At 41.0% G+C, this 27,996-nt stretch overlaps 1 protein-coding gene across 1 annotated transcript in view; it reads left to right on the top strand.

Moving 5' to 3' along the window:
• The window catches only part of LOC129815622 (plexin-A1-like), a 474,873-nt gene that overhangs the window by 370,228 nt on the left and 76,649 nt on the right, over positions 1-27,996 (top strand). Inside the window, exons 16-17 of the mRNA XM_055869594.1 lie at positions 6,029-6,196; positions 16,681-16,774. Coding sequence (XP_055725569.1) covers positions 6,029-6,196; positions 16,681-16,774 — 262 coding nt within the window. The remainder of the gene's footprint in view (positions 1-6,028; positions 6,197-16,680; positions 16,775-27,996) is intronic.

The raw sequence follows: 27,996 nt of genomic DNA, 5'->3' as shown, positions 1-27,996 counted from the left end.
TTTATTGTGGGCAAGGAGTTACCTGTCTAACAGAACACAGAGGGTGTTCTTTAATGGAAGCCTCTCCAACATAATCCAGGTAGAATCAGGAATTCCCCAGGGCAGCTGTCTAGGCCCCTTTTTACTTTTTACTAATGACATGCCACTGGCTTTGAGTAAAGTCTATGTATGCGAATGACTCAACACTATACACGTCCGCTATTACAGCGAGTTAAATCACTGCAACACTTAAAAAAGAGCTGCAATTCGTTTCAGAATGGGTGGCAAGGAATAAGCTAGTCCTAAATAAATTTAAAAAAATAAAAGCACTGTATTTGGGACAAATCATTCACTAGGTGACTAAGCTGCTTGGAGTAACCCTGGATTGTGTACTGTCATGGTCAAACATGTTTATAGAACTGTAGCTAAGATGGGGAGAAGTCTGTCCACAATGAGCGCTGCTGTCACGATCGTGTGGAGGATTGCCGGACCAAAACGCAGCATTTGGAAAATAAGCCATCTCTTTTATTTTAGAAGAAGGCAAAACGAAACAAAAACACTTACGAACTAGCCAAAACAATAAACGACCGTGAAGCTAATAAAACGTAGTGCACACACAGGCTACAAACGTATAACATAGACATAAACATAAACAATGACCCACAAACAGCTAAAGCCTATGGCAGCCTTAAATATGGCTCCCAATTAGAGACAACCGAAATCAGCTGTCTCTAATTGAGAACCCATTCCGGCCACCATAGACTTTCCTAGACAACTACACCCAACATAGACACAGCTAGACACATACACTCAACACAAAACCATAAACTACAACCAACACCCCCTCTACCATATAATACCCCAAAATACACACATACCCCATGTCACACCCTGACCTAACTAAAATAATAAATAAAACAAATAATACTAAGGCCAGGGCGTGACAGCTGCTATGCCTTTTTAACAATACTATCAACAAGGAAGGTCCTACAAGCCCTAGTTTTGTCGCAACTAGACTATTGTTCAGTTGCATACCCCACAAGACATGCCACCAAAGGTCTCTTCACAATCCCCAAGTCAAGAACAGACTATGGGAGGCGCACAGTACTACATAGAGCCATGGCTAAATGGAACTCTATTCCACATCAGGTAACTGATGCAAGCAGTAGAATCAGATTTAAAAGACAGATACAAATGCACCTTATGGAACAATGGGGACTGTGAAGAGACACACACACAGGCACAGATACATGCAAACGCAGACAAGCGCTGGCAAGTACATTCACATGATAAAACACACACTCAACACACAGATACACATGGATTTTGTATTGTAGGTATGTGGTAGTAGAGTAGTCCCCTAAGGGAACACAATGTTTTGTGAAAAGTGTTGTGAAATGTAATGTCAGATCACTTTTTAAATTGTATATAACTGCCTTAATGTTGCTGGACTCCAGGAAGAGTAGCTGCTGCCTTGGCAGGAACTGTTGGGGATCCTTGATAAATTCAAATATACACACACATACAGCCTGAACACACATACCTCCACACCCACACACGTAGCTTTTTTGACGTGAATTTGTATTCCCATTCAAAATGCTATTTTCCCTGAACCCAAAACTTTAACCCCAAAACCTGAACTCCTAACCTTAACCCTAAGGTCCACATCTGCGCCGCCTCATAAATCAAATTAGCATAATAAAAAACTCCCCACAAAAATCTGTCAGTTTAAGCTAGAGATCTGTTATTTGCATTGGATGTGTCTCAATCCACCGCATCCGCCTATGTCGCACTTCCGCATCTGCGGGGAAAGATGATAGAGCTCGAGCAGTGTTTGTCAGACCATGAGACATCCAAAATTTGTCTGTAGCGTCTGAACGGTTTGGCTTCTCAAGAACACGATTGTGTTCTCTGTTTTGCTCTACAACCCCCACAACATCGTGGGATCCATCTGAAGTTGGTACAGCCAATCTGCCAACTTCTTTCTGTAGCAACCAAAATAGTTTGGGCTACACGCTGTGACTCCTCCGTGGGAAGGTGAGACTCACAAACACGTACATGTTGGTTGTTTTGCTCTAGGACAACCACAGGCCAAAATGACTCATCTGAAGATCCCCCGGTACCAGTTGGAAAAATGAAAGGAAGTACAGTGCATTCGGAAAGTATAGCCTTATTCCAAAATGGATTGAATTCTTTTTTCTCTCATCAATCTACACACTATACCCTATAATGACACAAAAGCGGTTTTATTTGTAGATTTTTTGCTAAAGGACTCAGTACTTTGTTGAAGCACCTTTGACAGCGATTACAGCCTCTTATTGGCAATGACGCTACACGCTTGGCACACCTGTATTTGGGGAGTTTCTCCCATTCTTCTCTACAGATCCTCTCAAGCTCTGTCAGGTTGGATGGGGAGCGTCACTGCACAGCTATTTTCAGGTCTCTCCAGAGATGTTCAATCGGGTTCAATTCCGGGCTCTCGCTGGGCCACTCAGAGACATGTCCCGAAGTTACTCCTGCGTTGTCTTGGCTGTGTGCTTAGGGTCATTTTCCTGTTAGAATGTGAACCTTGCCCCAGTCTGAGGTCCTGAGCCGTCTAGAGCAGGTTTTCATCAATGATCTCTCTGGACTTTGTTCCATTTATCTTTCCCTCGATCCTGACTAGTCTCACAGTCCCTGCCACTGAAAAACATCCCCACAGCATGATGCTGTCACTCATGCTTCACAGCAGGGATGGTGCCAGGTTTCCTCCAAACGTAACGCTTCTAGAGTTCTATCTTGGTCAATCATGGTCTGAGTCCTTTAGGTGCCTTTTGGCAAACTCCAAGCAGGCTGTCATGTTCCTTTTACTGAGGAGTGATTGGTGGAAGGTTGCAGAAATGGTTGTCCTTCTGGATGGTTCTTCCATCTCCACAGAGGAACTCTGGAGTTGAGTTCTGTCAGAGTGACCACCAGGTTCTTGGTCACCTCCATGACTAAGACCCTTCTCTCCCAATTGCTCAGTTTGGCCGGGCGGCCTGCTCTAGAAAGAGTATTGTTGGTTCCAAACTTCTTCCATTTAAGAATTATGGAGGCCACTGTGCTCTTGGGGACATTCAATGCTGCAGAATGTTTTTGGTACCCTTCCCCAGATCTGTGCCTTGACACAATCCTGTCTCGGAGCACTACTGACAATTCCTTCAACCTCATGACCTGATTTTTGCTCTGACATGCACTGTCAACTGTGGGACCTTATATAGACAGGTGTGTGCAATTTTAAAACATGTCCAATCATGTATTTACCACAGGTGGACTCCAATCAAGGATGATCAATGGAAACAGGATGCACCTGAGCTCAATTTTGAGGTCCCATAGCAAAGGGTCTGAATACTTATGTAAATCTGGTATTTTAAAAGAACATTTCTAAAAACATGTATTTCGCATCGTCATTATGGGGCATTGTGTGTAGATTGATGAAGAAAAAAACCATTTAATTAATTTTAGAATAAGGCTGTAACGTAACAAAATGTGGAAAATGTTAAGGGGTCTGAAAACGTTCTGAATGCACTACATAGGGAGACTGTTTAGTGCCAAAAATAAGGGGTTAAATACATGAAAGATATTTCTCAGATATAAGACAGAAACTGAGGGGACTATCTGTTCCATGTAGTGACTCTGTTATCCAATGCATTTGTATGGGCTAATAGCAGTAAAGCCAAGTCAAATAAAAAGGTATTCTTTTTTATTTATATTTTTTATGCTTCAAGGGGTCTTAAAATTGAAAATGAAATTGTAAAATGATCCTTGATATGATGTTAAAATAATTCCAGATGGCTTAGTAGAACCCCCTCCCCCTGCTTATACAGGGCTTAGACTGTTTAGAGCCAATAACAAAGGGTTAAATGCATGTAAAAAATAAACTAAAATATCCCAATCTTTCTTATATCTCTCAGATATAGGACAGACACTTCAGAACAAACTTCCTTTTGATTTTTTGGGTGGAACTTTCTGATTCACCATGTAATGAATGTGTTATGCAATGCGGCTTCAACAGGTCTTGGACTTGGTGAAACCAAACCCTAAACCTAACCCTTATGCCTAAAATAGAATTTTAACAAATTCTGGTCATGAAAACAGTCCAGACTTTTCAAAATGTTCTGGTCTCTTGTCAGGACATTCTTGTCCTGATAATGTAGGAAAACATTTACACACGCACACGCACAAAATCAAACACACAAACACACAAACACACAATACAGTCACAAGATCCCTCACATTATACTGATGTACAAACACGCACTACATCTTTTGGATGTCTGCTTTGCCAACACAACATTTTGTCAAGGTGTTGGAAGTAACCTACTCTGCAGAGTGCAACGTTTGGCTAACAAAGCCAAACCACAAAAAACTTTCATAACACAGCACAGCTGGCTGCATGTCGGGGGAGGTTGCATCACATTGTGATGACCGGCAGTCTCTGAGACTGCTGCCACTTCATATCAGTCAGGGAGAAGGCTGCCACTCCAGCTCAATCAGGGAAAAAGCGACTGCTTCCACTCCAGATCAGTCAGAGAGAAATAGACGGCTGACACTCCAGATCAGTCAGGGAGAAATAGACAGCTGACACTCCAGATCAGTCAGGGAGAAATAGACAGCTGACACTCCAGATCAGTCAGGGAGAAAGAGACGGCTGACACTCCAGATCAGTCAGGGAGAAAGAGACGGCTGACACTCCAGATCAGTCAGGGAGAAATAGACGGCTGACACTCCAGATCAGTCAGGGAGAAATAGACAGCTGACACTCCAGATCAGTCAGGGAGAAAGAGACGGCTGACACTCCAGATCAGTCAGGGAGAAATAGACTGCTGACACTCCAGATCAGTCAGGGAGAAAGAGACGGCTGACACTCCAGATCAGTCAGGGAGAAAGACACGGCTGACACTCCAGATCAGTCAGGGAGAAATAGACGGCTGACACTCCAGATCAGTCAGGGAGAAAGAGACGGCTGATACTCCAGATCAGTCAGGGAGAAATAGACTGCTGACACTCCAGATCAGTCAGGGAGAAAGAGACGGTTGACACTCCAGATCAGTCAGGGAGAAAGAGACGGCTGACACTCCAGATCAGTCAGGGAGAAATAGACTGCTGTTCTTGGCGCTCTTATGGTGCTTTCACACCAAATTGGTTTGGAGGTTTTTTTCTGAACATCGGGAGCGTTTTCCCACTTAGTTGGGTTCATTTGGACTGGTGAACACTATCAGCCCTCGGGAGCGCACTAAACAACGCACAGTGGTTCACTCAAAAAGGGTGGTCGCGGTCCGATTTCATACCATGGTGTGGTTGGCTGCAGGTGAGACTGCAGTCCAGACCAAACACAGGACAATAACCAGAGGCCCACAGTATTAGTGGTTGTTTGACTGAAAGCATTTGATGAAATGCATGCAGTACCATAACTTCATATCTCTGAAACATTCTTTGAGTAGCAATGCATTTATGAGCGCATCCAGTGCAGATTTGGGGAGACTGGGTCTGTACCAGGGATATAGTCTACTGAATAAATTCACTATTCAAGTCACAGTTAGTTTCTATTACGCTTTTTCCTCCGGGATGTTGTTGGAAGACAAAAGTGACAGTAATATGAAGTTTGGGACACACAAGTTATGCTTTTTGATAGTCATAGATCGATTTAACTTGAGCATTTTTATCCAATAAACTAATGACTTTCAAGAAAAGGTGGTTTTGTTAAGGCATTTTAGTTAGTTTGTTATTTGGTAATGTAAAACCAAACAGACAAAATAAAAAAAAAATACAAATAACCGAACTATGATTCAAACTATAGCTCAGAACAATGTGTGAAAACTCCCTTAGAGTTCTTGTGTGGTTGGGTGTGTGTGTGTGTCATGTTTAGCATTGTTGAAGATCTTTACAGAGCAGAGGTTACGTGTGGTGTTATTTTTTTTGTCTCTGTGTGTGAGTGTGCCTCGTGTGGCCCTCATCTTAGTTAGAGCGTGTGTGTGTGTATGTATGACATGCTTTTCCTTCATGTTACACACTCCCTCTTCCCTTCCAGGCGGAGTGCCAGGGAGATGGTGTGTGTGACCCCGGCGGGTCAGAGTCCAGGAGGTACCCCCGTCATGGTGGACATCAACTCAGCTGAGCTCAGAAACCCAGAGGTCAAATTCAACTACACCGATGACCCCACCATCTTTAAGATCGAACCTGACTGGAGCATCGCTAGGTGAGGGTCTTAAACTGAATGGTACTGGTCTTGACTGGTCTTAACAGATTGCTTTAGATCTTTTGTTGGACAATACAGTTTAATTTGTGTTTTAATTCTATGTAGAGATCTGAAAGGAATGGATAGGTGTAATTACACCTGTAGTTTGTACTGCAGTCGATGCAAAGACTGAATAAATACTCACTGACTTATTCAAATGAGACAATGTGGCGTGACAGTTTGCTGCTGCAATATTTATGAACAAACACAAGCTGTGTGCAGAGCAGGAAGTGGATTCTGATGCAAAATGGGCTCGATAGAATGATCTAGAAAAACTGAGTTGAGTTCATTTCTGAATTTTATCTGAATGTAAACCAGTAGCTACCAGGTAGGCAGATAACACTGTTGATGCTCCCGGAAATAGTAATGACAGCCTACTCCGGCCAAACCCTAACCTGAAGACACTGGTCCAATTGTGCAACGCACTATGGGACTCCCAATCACGGCCAGTTGTGATACAGTTTGGTATCAAACCAGGGTCTGTAGTGACTCCTCTAGCACTGAGATGCAGTGCCTTAGATCGCTGCGCCACTTGGGAGACCCAAATGGAATCATGTAGTATCCAAAAAAGTGTTAAACAAAAGCTGGTTGAGATTATTCAAAGTAGCCACCCTTTGCCTTGATGACAGCTTTGCACACGCTTGGCATTCTCTCAACCAGCTTCATGAGGTAGTCACCTGGAATGCATTTAACAGGTGTGCTTTGTTAAATGTTAATTTGTGGAATTTCTTTCCTTAATGCGTTTGAGCAAATCAGTTGTGTTGTGACAAGGTAGGGGTGGTATACAGAAGATAGCTCTATTTGGTGAAATACCAAGTCCATATTATGGCAAGAACAGCTCAAATAAGCAAAGAGAAACGACAGTCCATCATTATTTTAAGACATGACGGTCAGTCAATTCTGCAGTCGCAAAAACCAAATCAAATCAAATCAAATTTTATTCGTCACATACACATGGTTAGCAGATGTTAATGCGAGTGTAGCGAAATGCTTGTGCTTCTAGTTCCGACAATGCAGTAATAACCAACGAGTAATCTAACCTAACAATTTCACAACAGATACCTTATACACACAAGTGTAAAGGGATGAAGAATATGTACATAAAGATATATGAATGAGTGTTGGTACAGAACGGCATAGGCAAGATGCAGTAGATGGTATCGAGTACAGTATATACATATGAGATGCGTAATGTAGGGTATGTAAACATTATTTTAAGTGGCATTGTTTAAAATGGCTAGTGATACATTTTTTACATGTATGGCAGCAGCCACTCAATGTTAGTGGTGGCTGTTTAACAGTCCGATGGCCTTGAGATAGAAGCTGTTTTTCATCAAGCGCTATGATGAAACTGGCTCTCATAAGGACTGCCACAGGAAAGAAAGACTCAGTTACCTCTGCTGCAGAGGATACGTTCATTAGAGTTACCAGCCTCACAAATTGCAGTTAAAATAAATGCTTCACAGATTCAAGTAATAGACACATCTCAACATCAACTGTTCAGAGGAGACTGCATGAATCAGGCCTTCATGGTCAAATTGCTGCAAAGAAACCACTACTAAAGGACACCAATCAGAAGAAGAGACTTGCTTGGGCCAAGAAACACGAGCCAAGGACACAAGACTAGTGGAAAATCTGTCCTTTCATCTGATTAGTTCAAATGTAAGATTTTTGGTTCCAACCTCCGTGTCTTTGTGAGATGCAGAGTAGGTGAACAAATTATCTTTGCATCTATGGTTCCCATCGTGAAGCACAGAGGAGGAGGTGTGATGGTGTGCGGGTGCTTTACTGGTGACACCTTCAGTGATTTATTTAGAATTCAAGGCATACTAAACCAGCATAGCTACCACAGCATTCTGCAGCAATACGCCATCCCATCTGGTTTGCGCTTAGTAGGACTATAATTTGTTTTTCCACAGGACAATGAACCCACACACCTCCAGCATGTGTAAGGGCTATTTGACCAAGAATGAGAGTGATGGTGTGCTGCATCAGATGACCTGGTCTCCACAATCACCCGACTTCAACCCAATTGAGATGGTTTGGGATGAGTTGGACCGCATTGTGAAGGAAAAGCAGCCAACAAGTGCTCAGCATATGTGGGAACTTCTTCAAGACTGTGGGAAAAGCATTCCAGGTGAAACTGGTTGAGAGAATGCCAAGAGAGTGCAAAGCTGTCATTAAGGCAAAGGGGGCTGCTTTGAATAATCTCAACCATCTTTTGTTGAACACTTTTTTGGTTACTACATCATTCCATATATGTTATTTCATAGTTTTGATGTCTTCACTGTTATTTTACAATGTAGAAAATAGTGAAAATAAAGAGAAACCCTTGAATGAGTAGGTGTGTCCAAACATGACTGGTACTGTATATTTAAAAAATATATATTTTCTTTTATTATTTTCCCCTAACCCTACCACCCCTGTTTACATTGGAGTAAGCTAATGAACAACAACACTTAGTCTTCTACTTAAATTTATATAGTATGTATAAACTGTTTCTGACACAATGTATTTCACAGAAGTGATATATTTTTGGAACACGCTCTGTGCCACCTGTCTTGCAATGCATTTGAAATACTGTACATAATAGGTATTAAAGGGACACTTCAACTGGCGGCAGGTAGACTTGGTGTTAGAGCGTTGGGCCAGTAACCGAAAGGTTGCTGGATCGAATCCCCGAGCTGACAAGGTATTAATCTGTCATTCTGCCCCTGAGCAAGGCAGTCAACCCACTCATCCCACTTCTGCATTTAAACCAACCCCTCTGAATCAGAGAAGTGTGGGGGGCTGCCTTAATCGACATACAGTGGTATGTCGATTAAGGCAGCCCCCCACACTTCTATGTCGATTAAGGCAGCCCCCCACACTTCTCTGATTCAGAGGGGTTGGTTTAAATGCAGAAGACACATTTCAGTTGAAAGCATTCAGTTGTACAACTGACTAGGTATCCCCCTTTCCCCTTCCCCAACACTTTTCAACTGAAAACTCATATGTTTTACTACATGTATGGTGCTGCTGGACATGGATATGAATTAAAAAATGTATGAAGTGCACCTTTTAATATGCATTTATAGTTGCTTATATGGACACATAGAGATTGTAGATTGAAAACAAGTTCAATGGGGAGTGGATCCAGGTGAGGACACAATGTGCACTCACAAGGTGAAATTGACCCTAGATGCTGATCCTGGGTCAGTTTGGATTTCCCCCGCTAATGGTTAAGGTTAGATTTGAGGATAGGGTAATCTGATCCTAGATCTGTACCTAGAGGAAACTTAATTTGAATAGGCTCTGAATAAGCTGTGTTGCTCAGAGACAAGTAAGCAGTGCTCTTTGGATAGCTTTGGTGGGAGAAAAAAAAAGCATCCACTTGGGGAAAAAAATACACAAAAAAAAAATGGCTACCCTGGAGTAAGTAAGCACAAAGTATTTCCAAGTGCTTTTTGATGATTTGGCAGTTGCGTCTCAAGGGCGCCAAAACAGACCTGAAGCCGCTAGACACAAAATGGCAGTCAGTCGCTAGGGGGAACGGAACAAACCACCATGGAGACATCACGGTGGGTAGTTGGCGCTGAAAGACATGGTCGCCTCGCATCGAGTCCTTAGGAAACTATTCAGTATTTTGCTTTTTTATGTATTGTTTCTTACATTGCTACCCCGGGAAATCTTAAGTCTTATTACATACAGTCGGGTAGAACTATTGGATATAAGAGCGATGTCAACTTACCAACATTACGACCAGGAATACGACTTTCCCGAAGTGGATCCTCTGTTTGGACCACCACCCAGGACAATGGATCTAATCCCAGAAGCCGACCCAAGACAACGGCGGGGGCAGACAGAGCGGCCTCCTTGTCAGGCTCCGTAGATGTGCACATCGCCCACCGCTCGCGAGTATACTACTCGCCAATGTCCAGTCTCTTGACAACAAGGTAGACAAAATCCGAGCAAGGGGGTTGCCTTCCAGAGAGACATCAGAGATTGTAACGTTCTCCGTTTCACGGAAACATGGCTGTCTCGGGATATGTTGTCGGAATCAGTTCAGCCACCGGGCTTCTCCATGCGTCGCACCGACAGAGATACACACCTCTCTTGGAAGAGGAAGGGCGGGGGTGTATGCTACATGATTAACGACTCATGGTGTAATCATAACAACATACAGGAACTCAAGTCCTTCTGCTCACCCGACCTAGAATTCCTCACATCAAATGCCGGCCAGTTTACCTTCCAAGAGAATTCGGCAAGAACAGCCGGCAAGAAGTCAGTTATCGTCACAGCTGTGTACATTCCCCCTCAAGCAGACACCAAGATAGCCTTAAAGGAACTTCACTGGACTCTATGTAAACTGGAAACCATATATCCTGAAGCTGCATTTATTGTAGCTAGGGATTTTAACCAAGCAAATTTGAAATCTAAATCAGCATATTGATTGCACTACAGGTGGGGGTAATACACTAGACCACTGCTACTGTAACTTCTGTGATGCATACAAAGCCCTGCCCCGCCCTCCCTTTGGCAAATCCGACTACGGCGCCATCTTGCTCCTACCATCTTATAGGCAGACACTCAAACAGGATGTACCCGTGACTAGAACCATTCAACACTGTTTGACCAATCGGAATCCACGCTTCAAGATTGTGTTGATCACGCGGACTGGGATATGTTCCGGTCAGCCTCAGAGAATAACATACGCTGACTTGGTGAGTGGATTTATAAAGAAGTGCATTGAAGATGTTGTACCCACTGTGACTATTAAAATCTATCCTAACCAGAAACCGTGGATGGGTGGTGCCATTCACACAAAACTGAAAGCGCGAACCACCACATTTAACCATGGAAAGAGGTCTGGGAATATGCCTGAATATAAACAGTGTAGTTATTCCCCCCGCAAGGCAATCAAACAAGCGAAATGCCGGTACAGGGACAAAGTGGAGTCGCAATTCAATGGCTCAGACACAAGACGTATGTGGCAGGGTCTACAGGAAATCACGGACTACAAAAAGAAAACCAGCCACGTCACGGACACCGACGTCACACTTCCAAACAAACCACCGTCGCGGCCCGCTAACAAGTACTGCGCCCCCCTCTCCTTCTCTGTGGCCGCCGTGAGTAAAACATTTAGACCTGTTAACCCTCGCAAGGCTGCTGTCCCAGCCGACATCCCTAGCCACGTCCTCAGATAACTGAACTAAATGACTACCGCCCTGTAGCACTCACTTCTGTCATCATGAAGTGCTTTGAGAGACTAGTCAAGGTTCAGATCACCTTCACCTTACCGGCCACCCTAGACCCACTTCAGTGGCAGGCCGCCCCGCTTGATTACCAACAACGATGAGACAGCCTACAGGGAGGAGGTGAGGGCACTCAGAGTGTGGTGTCAGGAAAACAATGTCTCACTCAATGTCAACAAAACAAAGGAGATGATCATGGACTTCATGAAACAAAAGTTACTCGGCGCACACATAAACAAGAAACTGAAATGGTCCACCCACACAGACAGTGTGATGAAGACAAATGGATCACTATTCATTTTAAACACTGCCACTTTCAATAATGCCACTTTAATAATGTATACATATCTTACATTAGTCATATCATATGTATATACTGTTTTTTTATACCATCTATTGCACTTTGCCTATGCCACTCGACCATTGCTCATCCATATATTTACAGTTGAAGTCGGAAGTTTACATACACTTAGATTGGAGTCATTAAAACTCGTTTTTCAACCACTCCACAAATTTATTTTTAACAAACTATAGTTTTGTCAAGTTGGCTAGGACATATACTTTGTGCATGACACAAGTCATTTTTCCAACAATTGTTTACAGACTTATTATTCACTGTATCACAATTCCAGTGGGTCAGAAGTTTACATACACTAAGTTGACTGTGCCTTTAAACCAATCAATCAATCAATCAATTTTATTTTATATAGCCCTTCGTACATCAGATAATATCTCGAAGTGCTGTACAGAAACCCAGCCTAAAACCCCAAACAGCTAGAATGCAGGTGTAGAAGCACGGTGGCTAGGAAAAACTCCCTAGAAAGGCCAAAACCTAGGAAGAAACCTACAGAGGAACCAGGCTATGAGGGGTGGCCAGTCCTCTTCTGGCTGTGCCGGGTGGAGATTATAACAGAACTATGCCAAGATGTTCAAAAATGTTCATAAGTGACAAGCATGGTCAAATAATAATCATGAATAATTTTCAGTTGGCTTTTCATAGCTGATCATTAAGAGTTGAAAAACAACAGGTCTGGGACAGGTGGGTGTTCCATAACCGCAGGCAGAACAGCTGAAACTGGAATAGCAGCAAGGCCAGGCGGACTGGGGACAGCAAGGAGTCACCACGGGCGGCAGTCCCGACGCATGGTCCTAGGGCCCAGGTCCTCCGAGAGAAAGAAAGAGAGAAGGAGAAAATTAGAGAGAGCCAAGATTTTCAAAATGTTCATAAATGACAAGCATGGTCAAATAATAATCAGGAATAAATCTCAGTTGGCTTTTCATAGCCGATCATTAAGAGTTGAAAACAGCAGGTCTGGGACAGGTAGGGGTTTCGTAACCGCAGGCAGAAACAGTTGAAACTGGAATAGCAGCAAGGCCGGGCGGACTGGGGACAGCAAGGTGTCAGCATGTCTGGTAGTCCTGACGTATGGTCCTAGGGCTCAGGTTCTCAGAGAGAAAGAGAGAACGAGAGAATTAGAGAGAGCATACTTAAATTCACACAGGACACTGGATAAGACAGGAGAAGTATTCCAGGTATAACCAACTGACCCTGGAATAAACAGCTTGGAACATTTCAGAAAATGATGTCATGGCTTTAGAAGCTTCTGATAGGCTAATTGTCATCATTTGAGTCAATTGGAGGTGTACCTGTGAATGTATTTCAAGGCCTACCTTCAAACTCAGTGCCTCTGCTTGACATCATGGAGAAATCAGCCAAGACCTCAGAAAAAAATTGTAGACCTCCACAAGTCTGGTTCATACTTGGGAACAATTTCCAAACGCCTGAAGGTACCATGTTCATATGTACAAACAATAGTATGCAAGTATAAACACTATTGGACCACGGAGCCATCATACAGCTCAGTAAGGAGATGCGTTCTGTCTCCTAGAGATGAGCGTACTTTGGTGCAAAAAGTGCAAATCAATCCCAGAACAACAGCTAAGAACCCTGTGAAGATGCTGGAGGAAACAGGTACAAAAGTATCTATATCCACAGTAAAACGAGTCCTATATCAACATAACCTGAAAGGCCGCTCAGCAAGGAAGAAGCCACTGCTCCAAAACTGTCATAAAAAACCCAGACTACGGTTTGCAACTGCACATGGGGACAAAGATTGTACTTTTTGGAGAAATGTACTCTGGTCTGATGAAACAAAAATACAACTGTTTGGCAATAATGACCATCATTATGTTTGGAGGAAAAATGGGGAAGCTTGCAAGCTGAAGAACACAATCCCAACCGTGAAGCACGGGGGTGGCAGGATTATGTTGTGGGGGTGCTTTGCTGCAGGAGGGACTGGTGCACTTCACAAAATAGATGGCATCAAGAGGATGGAAAATTATGTGGATATATTGAAGCAACATCTCAAGACATCAGTGGGGAAGTTAAAGCTTGGTCGCAAATGGGTCTTCCAAATGGACAATTACCCCAAGCATACTTCCAAAGTTGTGGCAAAATGGCTTAAGGACAACAAAGTCAAGGTATTGGAGTGGCCATCACAAAGCCCTGACCTCAATCCCATAGAAAATGTGATGGCAGAATGGAAAAGTTTGTGTGATTAAGGAGGCCTGCAAACCTGACTCAGTTACACCAGCTCTGTCAGGAGGAATGGGCCACAATTCACCCAACTCATTGTGGGAAGCTTGTGGGAGGCTACCTGAAATGTTTGTCCCAAGTTAAACAATTTAAAGGTAATGCTACCAAATACTAATTTAGTGTATGTAAACGTCTGACCTACTGGGAATGTGATGAAAGAAAAAAAAGCTGAAAAATATCATTCTCTCTACTATTATCCTGACATTTCACATTCTTAAAATAGTGGTGATCCTAACTGACCTAAAACAGGGAATTATTACTGGGATTAAATGTCAGGAGTTGTAAAAAACGGAGTTAAAATTTATTTGGCTAAGGTGTATGTAAATTTCCAACTTCAACTGTATTTCTTCATATTCTCTTTAGCCCGTTTTAGATTTGTGTGTGTTAGGTAGTTGTGGGGGAACTGTTAGATTACTTGTTAGATATTACTGCACTGTTGGAACCAGAAGCACAAGTATTTCGCTACACTCGCTACACTGACCATGTGTATGTGACAAGTAAAATTTGATACGTCTACGGGGAGAGAGACGATCAACAGACTACCGATGAGAAGTGCGAGGAGGCGAGCGATCTCATTTGGAACAGAAGTGTGAAGTAGTGAAGATGAAGAAATAAAAAGTTGATAGCATTATTTAGTATTAGCCTTAGAAGGGGCAGTAACCTTGCTGGCTTTCTCGTTTGCTGTTTGTCTCAACGCTCCCAGAGGATTGGCTGTTACTCCTCTCGGCCAATCACGGCTTGTGTTTAATTTCGTCGCCGCGTCCCCTGCAAACAATAACAGTGGATACGACAAAACACGTGCACTACGCAACGTCGGTGACACGACTCGCACTTGTTACTCTCCAGCTTCTGCTGAGTTACTGGTGTTCAGCCTGCAATGTCATTTTTCGACAAAAAAGGGGCAGCTCCTTGTGATATGCTCTGTCATTCAACAAACTTTTTTACAACCTGATAATACAGTGGGGGCTATATAGGCTATTCATCAAAGTAGCCTACTTTGCATTGATAACCAAATATAATCTCTGCGACTGCTCAAACAGTAAACCAAACAACAGGAATCCATCCAAAAGGGTATTTTGTTTATAAGTAATAACTAGTGATTACAGCTATTGTGAAATAGTAGAACCTGCTGTAGCCAACTAGTAGAACCTGCTGTAGCCAACTAGCTAGCCATGTGCTTTTTTATGTGAACAAACATGATAGTTTTAGCTGATATGAGAATGATATGCTGCTTGTGTATTCAAACTGGGATAATGTTTTAGGTTACACTGGCAAGTATAAAAGTATTTTCCAGGGCATTTAAAACATTTTTTTGAAAACGGATTATTTCACATGGAGATTTGCGACGTTGAAAAGGCTAGCTGGCGTGCTATGTTTTTAGCCAGATAGCTTCTACTAGGATGGAAAGGCGATTCTTCCTGGCTTTCACAAAAGCTATCACCCCCTTGTGAATGAAAGTGGGAGCGGCGAGGATATCATGTTAACAAAAGACTCCATCCATGGGCACGCACGTAGATCAATGGAGTGAAGTTTGTAGTAACCTTAAGACAAGTTAGTCTGCATGCTAACCAGACGAGCAAGTTGGCCTAATACAAGTTAGCCTGCATGCTAACCAATTCAGGTCTGCCACATTGCGTTACGTCAGTGTGTTTTGGAAAGTTCAGCACCCTGTGGCTACGAGGGGGTGTCTGGGGGGGCCTGTAATCTTGCCCATGTTTCCCCTGCCCCTGTTGGTCATTGTTGGGCGAATTGAAAAGGTTGAAGGTTACAAAGGTCAGAAAGCAGCAATGACAGTCTGAATGTGAAAGCTTTTGTTCCAGCCCAGCAGTAACACACCTGTTTCTGACCACGATAAGTGTAATCAGGTGTGTTAGTGCTGGGCTGGAACAAAAGCCTGCACATCCAGTATACCACCACGTGCCTGAGTGTGAGAATATAATTTTGGGTTTTAGACATTGGAGGTGTTCATTGAGGTAATAATCAAGTTTTTTGGTCCCTTCCACAAAGCACTATTAGAGTTTAAACAAGCTTTTAATATGCAAGTAAGAGCCTTAGTGTTACCATCATTATCTGTGATAGAGTGCGTAAAACAGATCAAATACTCTACAGTGAGAGTGGGCATTAACATTAATGCCATAGCTGGAGGGTCTTTTTCACTTGGACTAAAATTAAATGTATTCGGGAAGCGCATGGTTCTCTGGAAGATATGGGATTTGTCCAAAATGACTCCCTGTTCCCTACATCAGTGGTTGTCAAACCTCTTATCGGGGACTCCCAGCTGTTCCATATATTTTATATTTTCCAGAACTAGCACAACTGATTCAATTTGCCAACTAACCATCAAACACTTGACTAGTTGAATCAGGTGAGCTAGTTCAGGACTACAACAAAATTGTGAAATGTTTGGGATTCCCCAAGGAAATGTTTAAGAAGCACTGCACTAAATAGTCCACTACTTTTGACCAGAGCTCTATGGGCCCAGTTGGGACACACACTGTGCCTTCTCTAATCTTATAAAAGACAGGAATCGCAGTGAAGTTCTTTGTTGAATGTTTTAATAGGATGATGTTATTGTAATGTTTGAGGGTTGTTATTGACTGTTTCTTCTTCTGCAGTGGCGGCACCATGTTGACCGTCACCGGCACCAACCTGGCTACCATCAAGGAGCCCAAGATGAGAGCCAAGTATGGGAAAGCCCAATCTGTCAACGTGAGTACTACTGAACTAAAACACACACCTGAACCAGTGGTCACCCGGCCCTGGGCCTATTTATGGGTGTCTGTACGTGTTGTCGTTTTTTACACTGAGCAAAAATATAAACGCGTAAAGTGTTGGTCCAATGTTTCATGAGCTGACATAAAAGATCCCAGACATTTTCCATACACACAAAAATAGAATTTCTCTCAAATGTTGTGCACAAATTTGTTTATAGAGGCGTGCGTAACATAATTGGGTCTAGGGGTATGATTCTCGCTTGGGGTGCGAGAGGTCCCGGGTTCAAATCACGGATGAGCCCCCATTATGTTACGCACGCCTCTATGTAGAGGGAAATTAAGACCCTGCTACAACTCAACTCCCTGTGTAGTGAAAGAGGTATGGGATTGTAGGTGTGAGAAAGGATGACAAAAGGCAGAATTGACCGGTTACTAGGATTTTATTCCTTTACACGGTAATATGGGGAAAAGGGGCTGGACTGAACCAAAGCAAAGAAAGTAACTATCAAAGCAACCTCTCCTACCTTACCTGCCTACCCACTACTTACATAACTTAGCACCATCTGGTGCCCTAACCAAAATACAGGGGGTGGTCCGCCCAGGTCTTACCTAGTGTGCCTAGACAGTGAATATACTACGGGTATATGTATGCCCGCGGGCCTCTTGCCTAAGCACTCCCTAGGTGGCTTACCCTTCCCCCCTGGGAACAAATAATCACTCAAACAAACTAAGAAACCAAGGACATCAAATAAGCTCTATCTGATAATGCAACAAATTAACACAGTACATACCAAATCGCTTTCTGATAAATAACCAACAATATATAACCCTCAGCTCCCTGAAAAACAACCAACACAGTTTTCAGCAATTGAATTCTCTATATCAAAATCAAATTCTCTCTGCATTCTCTCTCTGCAATAATCTCCTTCTGAGCAACAGAACACTGGCTTATATAGCTTCAGAAGGCATTGGTAATTGGAGACAGCTGCGTCCTGACGAGGGGGCGGGGTCCGCTCTCCAATCATCAATTGGGGCTGACCAATCAGCTGCTTGGGGAGAATTTCAGGAAGCCATCTCCTGAAACACACACACTCAAATACAAACTACAACACAGAAACTGGGGAACATAACAGGCAATTTGAATGCACAGAGATACCGTGACGAGATCCTGAGGCTCATTGTCGTGCCGTTCAGCCGCCGCCATCACCTCATGTTTTAGCATGATAATTCATGGCCTCATGTTACAAGGATCTGTACACAATTCCTGGACGCTGAAAATGTCCCAGTTCTTCCATGGCATGCATACTCACCAGACATGTCACCCATTGAGCATGTTTAGGACGCTTTGGATTAACATGTACGACAGCGTGTTCCAGTTCCCGCCAAAAACCAGCAACTTCGTACAGCCTTTGAAGAGGAGTGGGACAACATTCCACAGGACACAATCAACAGCATGATCAACTCTATGCGAAGGAGTTGTGTTGTGCTGCGTATGGCAAATTATGGTCACACCAGATACTGACTGGTTTTCTGATGTGACTAACAAATCCATAGATTAGGGTCTAATGAATGTATTTCAATTGACTGATTTCCTGAACTGTAACTCAGTAAAAAAATAGATATTGTTGCATTTTACTTTTATATTTTGTTCAGTTGAAGTTAAATCTCCTTTTTTGCATGTTAACCTTTGAAATGTCAACCTGCAATGAACCCAGTGTGTCTGGCAATCCCTTCACCCCTCCTTCACCTACAGTAGCACCACAGGGCTAGGCTAACCTTTTGTATTTCAGTCTCCCCTCCCCATTCCCCCTCTCTCTCTACCTGAAGAAAACATCCCGACCAAAACAACGGGTATTTTCCTGCTTTGTCCCTTTCCCGTGTCATTTTTATCCGTCTCCTCTTTTCATTGACCTATAAATACTGCTTCCGTGTCTCCCCTGTGCGATTTCAGACCCCGTTAGCATACACAAGCTAATGCGCCGTGATTACTTAGCATTCCAGAGGGGAGGTTGGAAGGCATGTTGTGGAAAAGCAGCGAGTCTAGAGATAACCCACCCGATTCCATAGCGTGTTTTTAGCATTGTGTGTTAGTGTCAGTCACAAACCGTGTGTCTTTATACAGTGCATTCGGAAAGTATTCAGACCCCTTGACTTTTTCCAAATTTTGTTACATTGCAGCCTTATCCTAAAATGGATTACATTATTTTTTTAACTTCATCAAAGCAAATTTCTGCACCTTTGGCAGCGAGTATAGCTTTCAGTATTTTTAGGTATGACGCTACAAGCTTGGCACACCTGTATTTGGGGAGTTTATTCTCTGCATATCCTCTCAAGCTCTGTCAGGTTGGATAGGGAGCTTTGCTGCACAGCTATTTTCAGATCTCTCCAGAGATGTTCGATCGGGTTCAAGTCCGGGCTCTGGCTGGGTCACTCAAGGACATTCAGAGACTTGTTCCGAAGGCACTCCTGTGTTGTCTTGGCTGTGTGCTTAGGGTTGTTGTCCTGTTGGAAGGTAAACCTTTGCCCCAGTCTTAGGTCCTGAGCGCTCTGGAGCAGGTTTTCATCAAGGATCTCTCTGTACTTTGCTTGGTTAATCTTTGCCTCGATCTAGTCTCCCAGTCCCTGCCACTGAAAAACATCCCCACAGCATGATGCTGCCACCACCATGCTTCGCCGTTGGGATGGTGTCAGGTTTCCTCCAGACGTGACGCTTGACATTCAGGCCAAAGAGTTCCATCACTGCTGCAGAGATGGTTGTACTTCTGGAAGCTTCTTGCATCTCCACAGTGGAACCCGGTTCTTGATCACCTCCCTGACCAATGTCCTTCTCCTCGATTGCTCAGTTTGGTCAGGCGGCTAGCTCTAGGAAGAGTTTAGCTGGTTCCAAACATCTTCCATTTAATAATAATGGAGGCCACTGTGTTCTTGGTTACCCTTCCCCAGATCTGTGCCTCAACACAATCCTGTCTCGGAGCTCTACGGACAATTCTTTCAACTTCATGGCTTGGTTATTGCTCTGACATGCACTGTCAACTGTGGGACGTTATATAGACAGTTGTGTGCCTTTCTAAATCATCTCCAATCAATTAATATGACCACAGGTGGACTCCAATCAAGTTGTAGAAACATCTCAAGGATGATCAATGGAAACAGGATGCACCTGAGCTCGATTTTGACTCTGATAGCAAATGGTCTGAATACTTATGTAAATAAGGTATTTCTGTTTTTATTTTTAATACATTTCTAAAAAACAGTTTTCACTTTGACATCATGGGGTATTGTGTATAGATTGCTGAGGAAAATGTTTTATTTAATCCATTTTGGAATAAGGCTGTAAAGTAACAAAATGTGAAAAAGGGAAGTTGTCTGAATACTTTCCGAATGCACTGTATGTCCTTGGTGTCTCATGTTGTCTTGTCTTTATACTGTATGTCCTTACTGTCTCATTTTGTCTTGTCTTTATTCTGTATGTCCTTGGTGTCTCATGTTGTCTTGTCTTTATACTGTATGTCCTTGGTGTCTCATGTTGTCTTGTCTTTATACTGTATGTCCTTGGTGTCTCATGTTGTCTTTTAATGTCATTACTGTCTCATGTTGTCTTGTCTTTATACTGTATGTCCTTGGTGTCTCATGTTGTCTTGTCTTTATACTGTATGTCCTTGGTGTCTCATGTTGTCTTTTAATGTCATTACTGTCTCATGTTGTCTTGTCTTTATACTGTATGTCCTTGGTGTCTCATGGTGTCTAGTCTTTATACTGTATGTCCTTGGTGTCTCATGTTGTATAGTCTTTATATGTCATTACTGTCTCATGTTGTCTTGTCTTTATACTGTATGTCCTTGGTGTCTCATGTTGTCTTGTCTTTATACTGTATGTCCTTGGTGTCTCATGTTATCTTGTCTTTATACTGTATGTCCTTGGTGTCTCATGTTATCTTGTCTTTATACTGTATGTCCTTTGTCTCATGTTGTCTTTATATGTCATTACTGTCTCATGTTGTCTTGTCTTTATACTGTATGTCCTTGGTGTCTCATGTTGTCTTGTCTTTATACTGTATGTCCTTGGTGTCTCATGTTGTCTTGTCTTTATACTGTATGTCCTTGGTGTCTCATGTTGTCTTGTCTTTATTCTGTATGTTCTTACTTTCTCATGTTGTCTTTATATGTCATTACTGTCTCATGTTGTCTTGTCTTTATACTGTATGTCCTTACTGTCTCATTTTGTCTTGTCTATATTCTGTATGTCCTTGGTGTCTCATGTTGTATAGTCTTTATATGTCATTACTGTCTCATGTTGTCTTGTCTTTATACTGTATGTCCTTGGTGTCTCATGTTGTCTTGTCTTTATACTGTATGTCCTTGGTGTCTCATGTTATCTTGTCTTTATACTGTATGTCCTTGGTGTCTCATGTTATCTTGTCTTTATACTGTATGTCCTTTGTCTCATGTTGTCTTTATATGTCATTACTGTCTCATGTTGTCTTGTCTTTATACTGTATGTCCTTGGTGTCTCATGTTGTCTTGTCTTTATACTGTATGTCCTTGGTGTCTCATGTTGTCTTGTCTTTATACTGTATGTCCTTGGTGTCTCATGTTGTCTTGTCTTTATTCTGTATGTTCTTACTTTCTCATGTTGTCTTTATATGTCATTACTGTCTCATGTTGTCTTGTCTTTATACTGTATGTCCTTACTGTCTCATTTTGTCTTGTCTATATTCTGTATGTCCTTGGTGTCTCATGTTGTCTTGTCTTTATACTGTATGTCCTTACTGTCTCATTTTGTCTTGTCTTTATTCTGTATGTCCTTGGTGTCTCATGTTGTCTTGTCTTTATACTGTATGTCCTTGGTGTCTCATGTTGTCTTGTCTTTATTCTGTATGTTCTTACTTTCTCATGTTGTCTTTATATGTCATTACTGTCTCATGTTGTCTTTATACTGTATGTCCTTGGTGTCTCATGTTGTCTTGTCTTTATTCTGTATGTTCTTACTGTCTCATCTTGTCTTTATATGTCATTACTGTCTCATGTTGTCTTGTCTTTATTCTGTATGTCCTTACTGTCTCATTTTGTCTAGTCTTTATACTGTATGTCCTTTGTCTCATGTTGTCTTTATATGTCATCACTGTCTCATGTTGTCTTTATTCTGTATGTCCTTACTGTCTCATTTTGTCTTGTCTTTATTCTGTATGTCCTTACTGTCTCATGTTGTCTTTATATGTCATTACTGTCTCATTTTGTCTTGTCTTTATTCTGTATGTCCTTACTGTCTCATGTTGTCTTTATATGTCATTACTGTCTCATGTTGTCTTGTCTTTATTCTGTATGTCATTACTGTCTCATGGTGTCTAGTCTTTATACTGTATATCCTTGGTGTCTCATGTTGTCTAGTCTTTATATGTCATTACTGTCTCATGTTGTCTAGTCTTTATTCTGTATGTCATTACTGTCTCATGTTGTCTTGTCTTTATACTGTATGTCCTTGGTGTCTCATGGTGTCTAGTCTTTATACTGTATATCCTTGGTGTCTCATGTTGTCTAGTCTTTATATGTCATTACTGTCTCATGTTGTCTTGTCTTTATACTGTATGTCCTTGGTGTCTCATGTTGTCTTGTCTTTATACTGTATGTCCTTGGTGTCTCATGTTGTCTTGTCTTTATTCTGTATGTCCTTGGTATCTCATGTTGTCTTGTCTTTATACTGTATGTTCTTACTTTCTCATGTTGTCTTTATATGTCATTACTTTCTCATGTTGTCTTTATTCTGTATGTCATTACTGTCTCATTTTGTCTTGTCTATATTCTGTATGTCCTTGGTATCTCATGTTGTCTTGTCTTTATACTGTATGTCCTTACTGTCTCATTTTGTCTTGTCTTTATTCTGTATGTCCTTGGTGTCTCATGTTGTCTTGTCTTTATACTGTATGTTCTTACTTTCTCATGTTGTCTTTATATGTCATTACTGTCTCATGTTGTCTTGTCTTTATACTGTATGTCCTTGGTGTCTCATGTTGTCTTTATATGTCATTACTTTCTCATGTTGTCTTTATTCTGTATGTCATTACTGTCTCATTTTGTCTTGTCTATATTCTGTATGTCCTTGGTATCTCATGTTGTCTTGTCTTTATACTGTATGTCCTTACTGTCTCATTTTGTCTTGTCTTTATTCTGTATGTCCTTGGTGTCTCATGTTGTCTTGTCTTTATACTGTATGTCCTTGGTGTCTCATGTTGTCTTGTCTTTATTCTGTATGTTCTTACTGTCTCATGTTGTCTTGTCTTTATTCTGTATGTTCTTACTTTCTCATGTTGTCTTTATATGTCATTACTGTCTCATGTTGTCTTGTCTTTATTCTGTATGTTCTTACTGTCTCATGTTGTCTTTATATGTCATTACTGTCTCATGTTGTCTTGTCTTTATTCTGTATGTCCTTACTGTCTCATTTTGTCTAGTCTTTATTCTGTATGTCCTTACTGTCTCATGTTGTCTTTATATGTCATTACTGTCTCATTTTGTCTTGTCTTTATTCTGTATGTCCTTACTGTCTCATGTTGTCTTTATATGTCATTACTGTCTCATGTTGTCTTGTCTTTATTCTGTATGTCATTACTGTCTCATGGTGTCTAGTCTTTATACTGTATATCCTTGGTGTCTCATGTTGTCTAGTCTTTATATGTCATTACTGTCTCATGTTGTCTAGTCTTTATTCTGTATGTCATTACTGTCTCATGTTGTCTTGTCTTTATACTGTATGTCCTTGGTGTCTCATGGTGTCTAGTCTTTATACTGTATATCCTTGGTGTCTCATGTTGTCTAGTCTTTATATGTCATTACTGTCTCATGTTGTCTTGTCTTTATACTGTATGTCCTTGGTGTCTCATGTTGTCTTGTCTTTATACTGTATGTCCTTGGTGTCTCATGTTGTCTTTATATGTCATTACTTTCTCATGTTGTCTTTATTCTGTATGTCATTACTGTCTCATTTTGTCTTGTCTATATTCTGTATGTCCTTGGTATCTCATGTTGTCTTGTCTTTATACTGTATGTCCTTACTGTCTCATTTTGTCTTGTCTTTATTCTGTATGTCCTTGGTGTCTCATGTTGTCTTGTCTTTATACTGTATGTCCTTGGTGTCTCATGTTGTCTTGTCTTTATTCTGTATGTTCTTACTGTCTCATGTTGTCTTGTCTTTATTCTGTATGTTCTTACTTTCTCATGTTGTCTTTATATGTCATTACTGTCTCATGTTGTCTTGTCTTTATTCTGTATGTTCTTACTGTCTCATGTTGTCTTTATATGTCATTACTGTCTCATGTTGTCTTGTCTTTATTCTGTATGTCCTTACTGTCTCATTTTGTCTAGTCTTTATTCTGTATGTCCTTACTGTCTCATATTGTCTTTATATGTCATCACTGTCTCATGTTGTCTTTATTCTGTATGTCCTTACTGTCTCATTTTGTCTAGTCTTTATTCTGTATGTCCTTACTGTCTCATGTTGTCTTTATATGTCATTACTGTCTCATTTTGTCTTGTCTTTATTCTGTATGTCCTTACTGTCTCATGTTGTCTTTATATGTCATTACTGTCTCATGTTGTCTTGTCTTTATTCTGTATGTCATTACTGTCTCATGGTGTCTAGTCTTTATACTGTATATCCTTGGTGTCTCATGTTGTCTAGTCTTTATATGTCATTACTGTCTCATGTTGTCTAGTCTTTATTCTGTATGTCATTACTGTCTCATGTTGTCTTGTCTTTATTCTGTATGTCCTTACTGTCTCATGTTGTCTTTATATGTCATTACTGTCTCATGTTGTCTTTATTCTGTATGTTCTTACTGTCTCATGTTGTCTTTATTCTGTATGTTCTTACTGTCTCATGTTGTCTTTATTCTGTATGTCCTTACTGTCTCATATTGTCTAGTCTTTATGTCATCACTGTCTCATGTTGTCTTTATTCTGTATGTGCTTACTGTCTCATGTTGTCTTTATTCTGTATGTCCTTACTGTCTCATGTTGTCTAGTCTTTATATGTCCTTACTGTCTCATGTTGTCTTTATTCTGTATGTCATTACTGTCTCATGTTGTCTTTATTCTGTATGTCCTTACTGTCTCATGTTGTCTTTATTCTGTATGTCCTTACTGTCTCATGTTGTCTTTATTCTGTATGTCCTTACTGTCTCATGTTGTCTAGTCTTTATATGTCCTTACTGTCTCATGTTGTCTTTATTCTGTATGTCCTTACTGTCTCATGTTGTCTTTATTCTGTATGTCCTTACTGTCTCATGTTGTCTAGTCTTTATATGTCCTTACTGTCTCATGTTGTCTTTATTCTGTATGTCCTTACTGTCTCATGTTGTCTTTATTCTGTATGTCCTTACTGTCTCATGTTGTCTTTATATGTCATCACTGTCTCATGTTGTCTTTATTCTGTATGTGCTTACTGTCTCATGTTGTCTTTATTCTGTATGTCCTTACTGTCTCATGTTGTCTTTATTCTGTATGTCCTTACTGTCTCATGTTGTCTTTATTCTGTATGTCCTTACTGTCTCATGTTGTCTAGTCTTTATTTGTCCTTACTGTCTCATGTTGTCTTTATTCTGTATGTCCTTACTGTCTCATGTTGTCTAGTCTTTATATGTCCTTACTGTCTCATGTTGTCTTTATTCTGTATGTCCTTACTGTCTCATGTTGTCTAGTCTTTATATGTCCTTACTGTCTCATGTTGTCTTTATTCTGTATGTCCTTACTGTCTCATGTTGTCTTTCTTCTGTATGTCCTTACTGTCTCATGTTGTCTATTCTTTATATGTCCTTACTGTCTCATGTTGTCTTTATTCTGAATGTCCTTACTGTCTCATGTTGTCTTTATTCTGTATGTCCTTACTGTCTCATGTTGTCTTTATTCTGTATGTCCTTACTGTCTCATGTTGTCTTTATTCTGTATGTCCTTACTGTCTCATGTTGTCTAGTCTTTATATGTCCTTACTGTCTCATGTTGTCTTTATTCTGTATGTCCTTACTGTCTCATGTTGTCTTTATTCTGTATGTCCTTACTGTCTCATGTTGTCTAGTCTTTATATGTCCTTACTGTCTCATGTTGTCTTTATTCTGTATGTCCTTACTGTCTCATGTTGTCTTTATTCTGTATGTCCTTACTGTCTCATGTTGTCTTTATTCTGTATGTCCTTACTGTCTCATGTTGTCTAGTCTTTATATGTCCTTACTGTCTCATGTTGTCTTTATTCTGTATGTCCTTACTGTCTCATGTTGTCTAGTCTTTATATGTCCTTACTGTCTCATGTTGTCTTTATTCTGTATGTCCTTACTGTCTCATGTTGTCTAGTCTTTATATGTCCTTACTGTCTCATGTTGTCTTTATTCTGTATGTCCTTACTGTCTCATGTTGTCTTTATTCTGTATGTCCTTACTGTCTCATGTTGTCTTTATTCTGTATGTCCTTACTGTCTCATGTTGTCTTTATTCTGTATGTCCTTACTGTCTCATGTTGTCTTTATTCTGTATGTCCTTACTGTCTCTTGTTCTCTTTATATGTCATTACTGTCTCATGTTGTCTTTATTCTGTATGTCCTTACTGTCTCATGTTGTCTTTATTCTGTATGTCCTTACTGTCTCATGTTGTCTTTATTCTGAATGTCCTTACTGTCTCTTGTTCTCTTTATATGTCCTTACTGTCTCATGTTGTCTTTATTCTGTATGTCCTTACTGTCTCATGTTGTCTTTATTCTGTATGTCCTTACTGTCTCATGTTGTCTTTATTCTGTATGTCCTTACTGTCTCTTGTTCTCTTTATATGTCATTACTGTCTCATGTTGTCTTTATTCTGTATGTCCTTACTGTCTCATGTTGTCTTTATTCTGTATGTCCTTACTGTCTCATGTTGTCTTTATTCTGTATGTCCTTACTGTCTCATGTTGTCTAGTCTTTATATGTCCTTATTGTCTCATGTTGTCTAGTCTTTATGTCCTTACTGTCTCATGTTGTCTTTATTCTGTATGTCCTTACTGTCTCATGTTGTCCAGTCTTTATATGTCCTTGCTGTCTCATGGTGTCGAGTCTTTATATGTCCTTACCGTCTCATGCTGTCTTGTCCTTATATCCCCTTACTGTCTCATGTTGTCTTCGTCTGCATTGAAGGAGAGGAGAATATTTAGCCCACGGGCAAACCGTAAGATATGATATCACCATTGATGTAACTCAGCCCTTGGTTTTCTGTTCGTTGTTCACATTTTATTCAGTGTCCATAATGAACCTATCCACCGTTTTCACTCAGCTCGGACGTTAAACTGCTTTTTGGTTTGGTTATGTTTTTTGTACATATGTTTGTTGACATTGTGGAATTTATCACTTTGTTTTCCATGTCAGTGTAGTGTACATATTGAACATATCCATCCTCCTCTCTCTCTTTTCCCCTTTAAGCTTTTTGTTTTATGTTTTTTGTTTACATTTTGTTTACATTATGGAAGCTATACACTGAGTGTACAAAACGTTAGGAACAGCTGCTCGTTCCATGAAATAGACTGACCAGGTGAATCCAGATACCTGTTAAATCCACCAATCAATGAGAGGAGACAGGTTAAAGAGGGATTTTTAAGCATTGAGACATGTATTGTGTATGTATGACATTTAGAGGGTGAATGGGCAAGACAAAATATTTAAGTGATGTTGAACAGGGTATAGTAGTCGGTGCCAGGCACATCTGTTTGAGTGTGTCAAGAACTGCAACCCTGCTGCGTTTTTCACACTCAACAGTTTCCTGTGTGTATCATAGAATGGTCCTATACCAATGGACAACCAGCCATCTTGACACAACTGTGGGAAGGTGGCTTAGCAGTTCAGACGTCTTTTTCTGTTCCGTATTGTCGTGTCCTGTATATATATATATTTACACCTTTCTTCGCATATCTTTTATTTATTTTATTATCCAAGAACTCAACTACAAAAGCTTTCCTGCAAAAGCTTTCCTGCAACCCGCTTCACCAATTACAAAAAGTATTATTTACCTCAATCTGAAAATCCATCGTGGAAGCTAGCCAGGGGCTAATTCAGAAGCTAGCCTGAAAGCTAACCAGAAGCTACTCCGATAGCTAGCCAGAAGCTAATCTGTAGCTGCCCCGAAATTAGCCGGTTTGCTGGCTAGCGTTGGTGTTTCAGCTGCCCACGTTTAGTGGTCATCAGCTATTCCTTTAGCTCGATAATCTACC

Source organism: Salvelinus fontinalis, chromosome 18, assembly GCF_029448725.1.
Source record: "Salvelinus fontinalis isolate EN_2023a chromosome 18, ASM2944872v1, whole genome shotgun sequence".
NCBI classification, from domain to species: domain Eukaryota; kingdom Metazoa; phylum Chordata; class Actinopteri; order Salmoniformes; family Salmonidae; genus Salvelinus; species Salvelinus fontinalis.
This window is presented reverse-complemented; position numbering and strand designations above follow the sequence as displayed.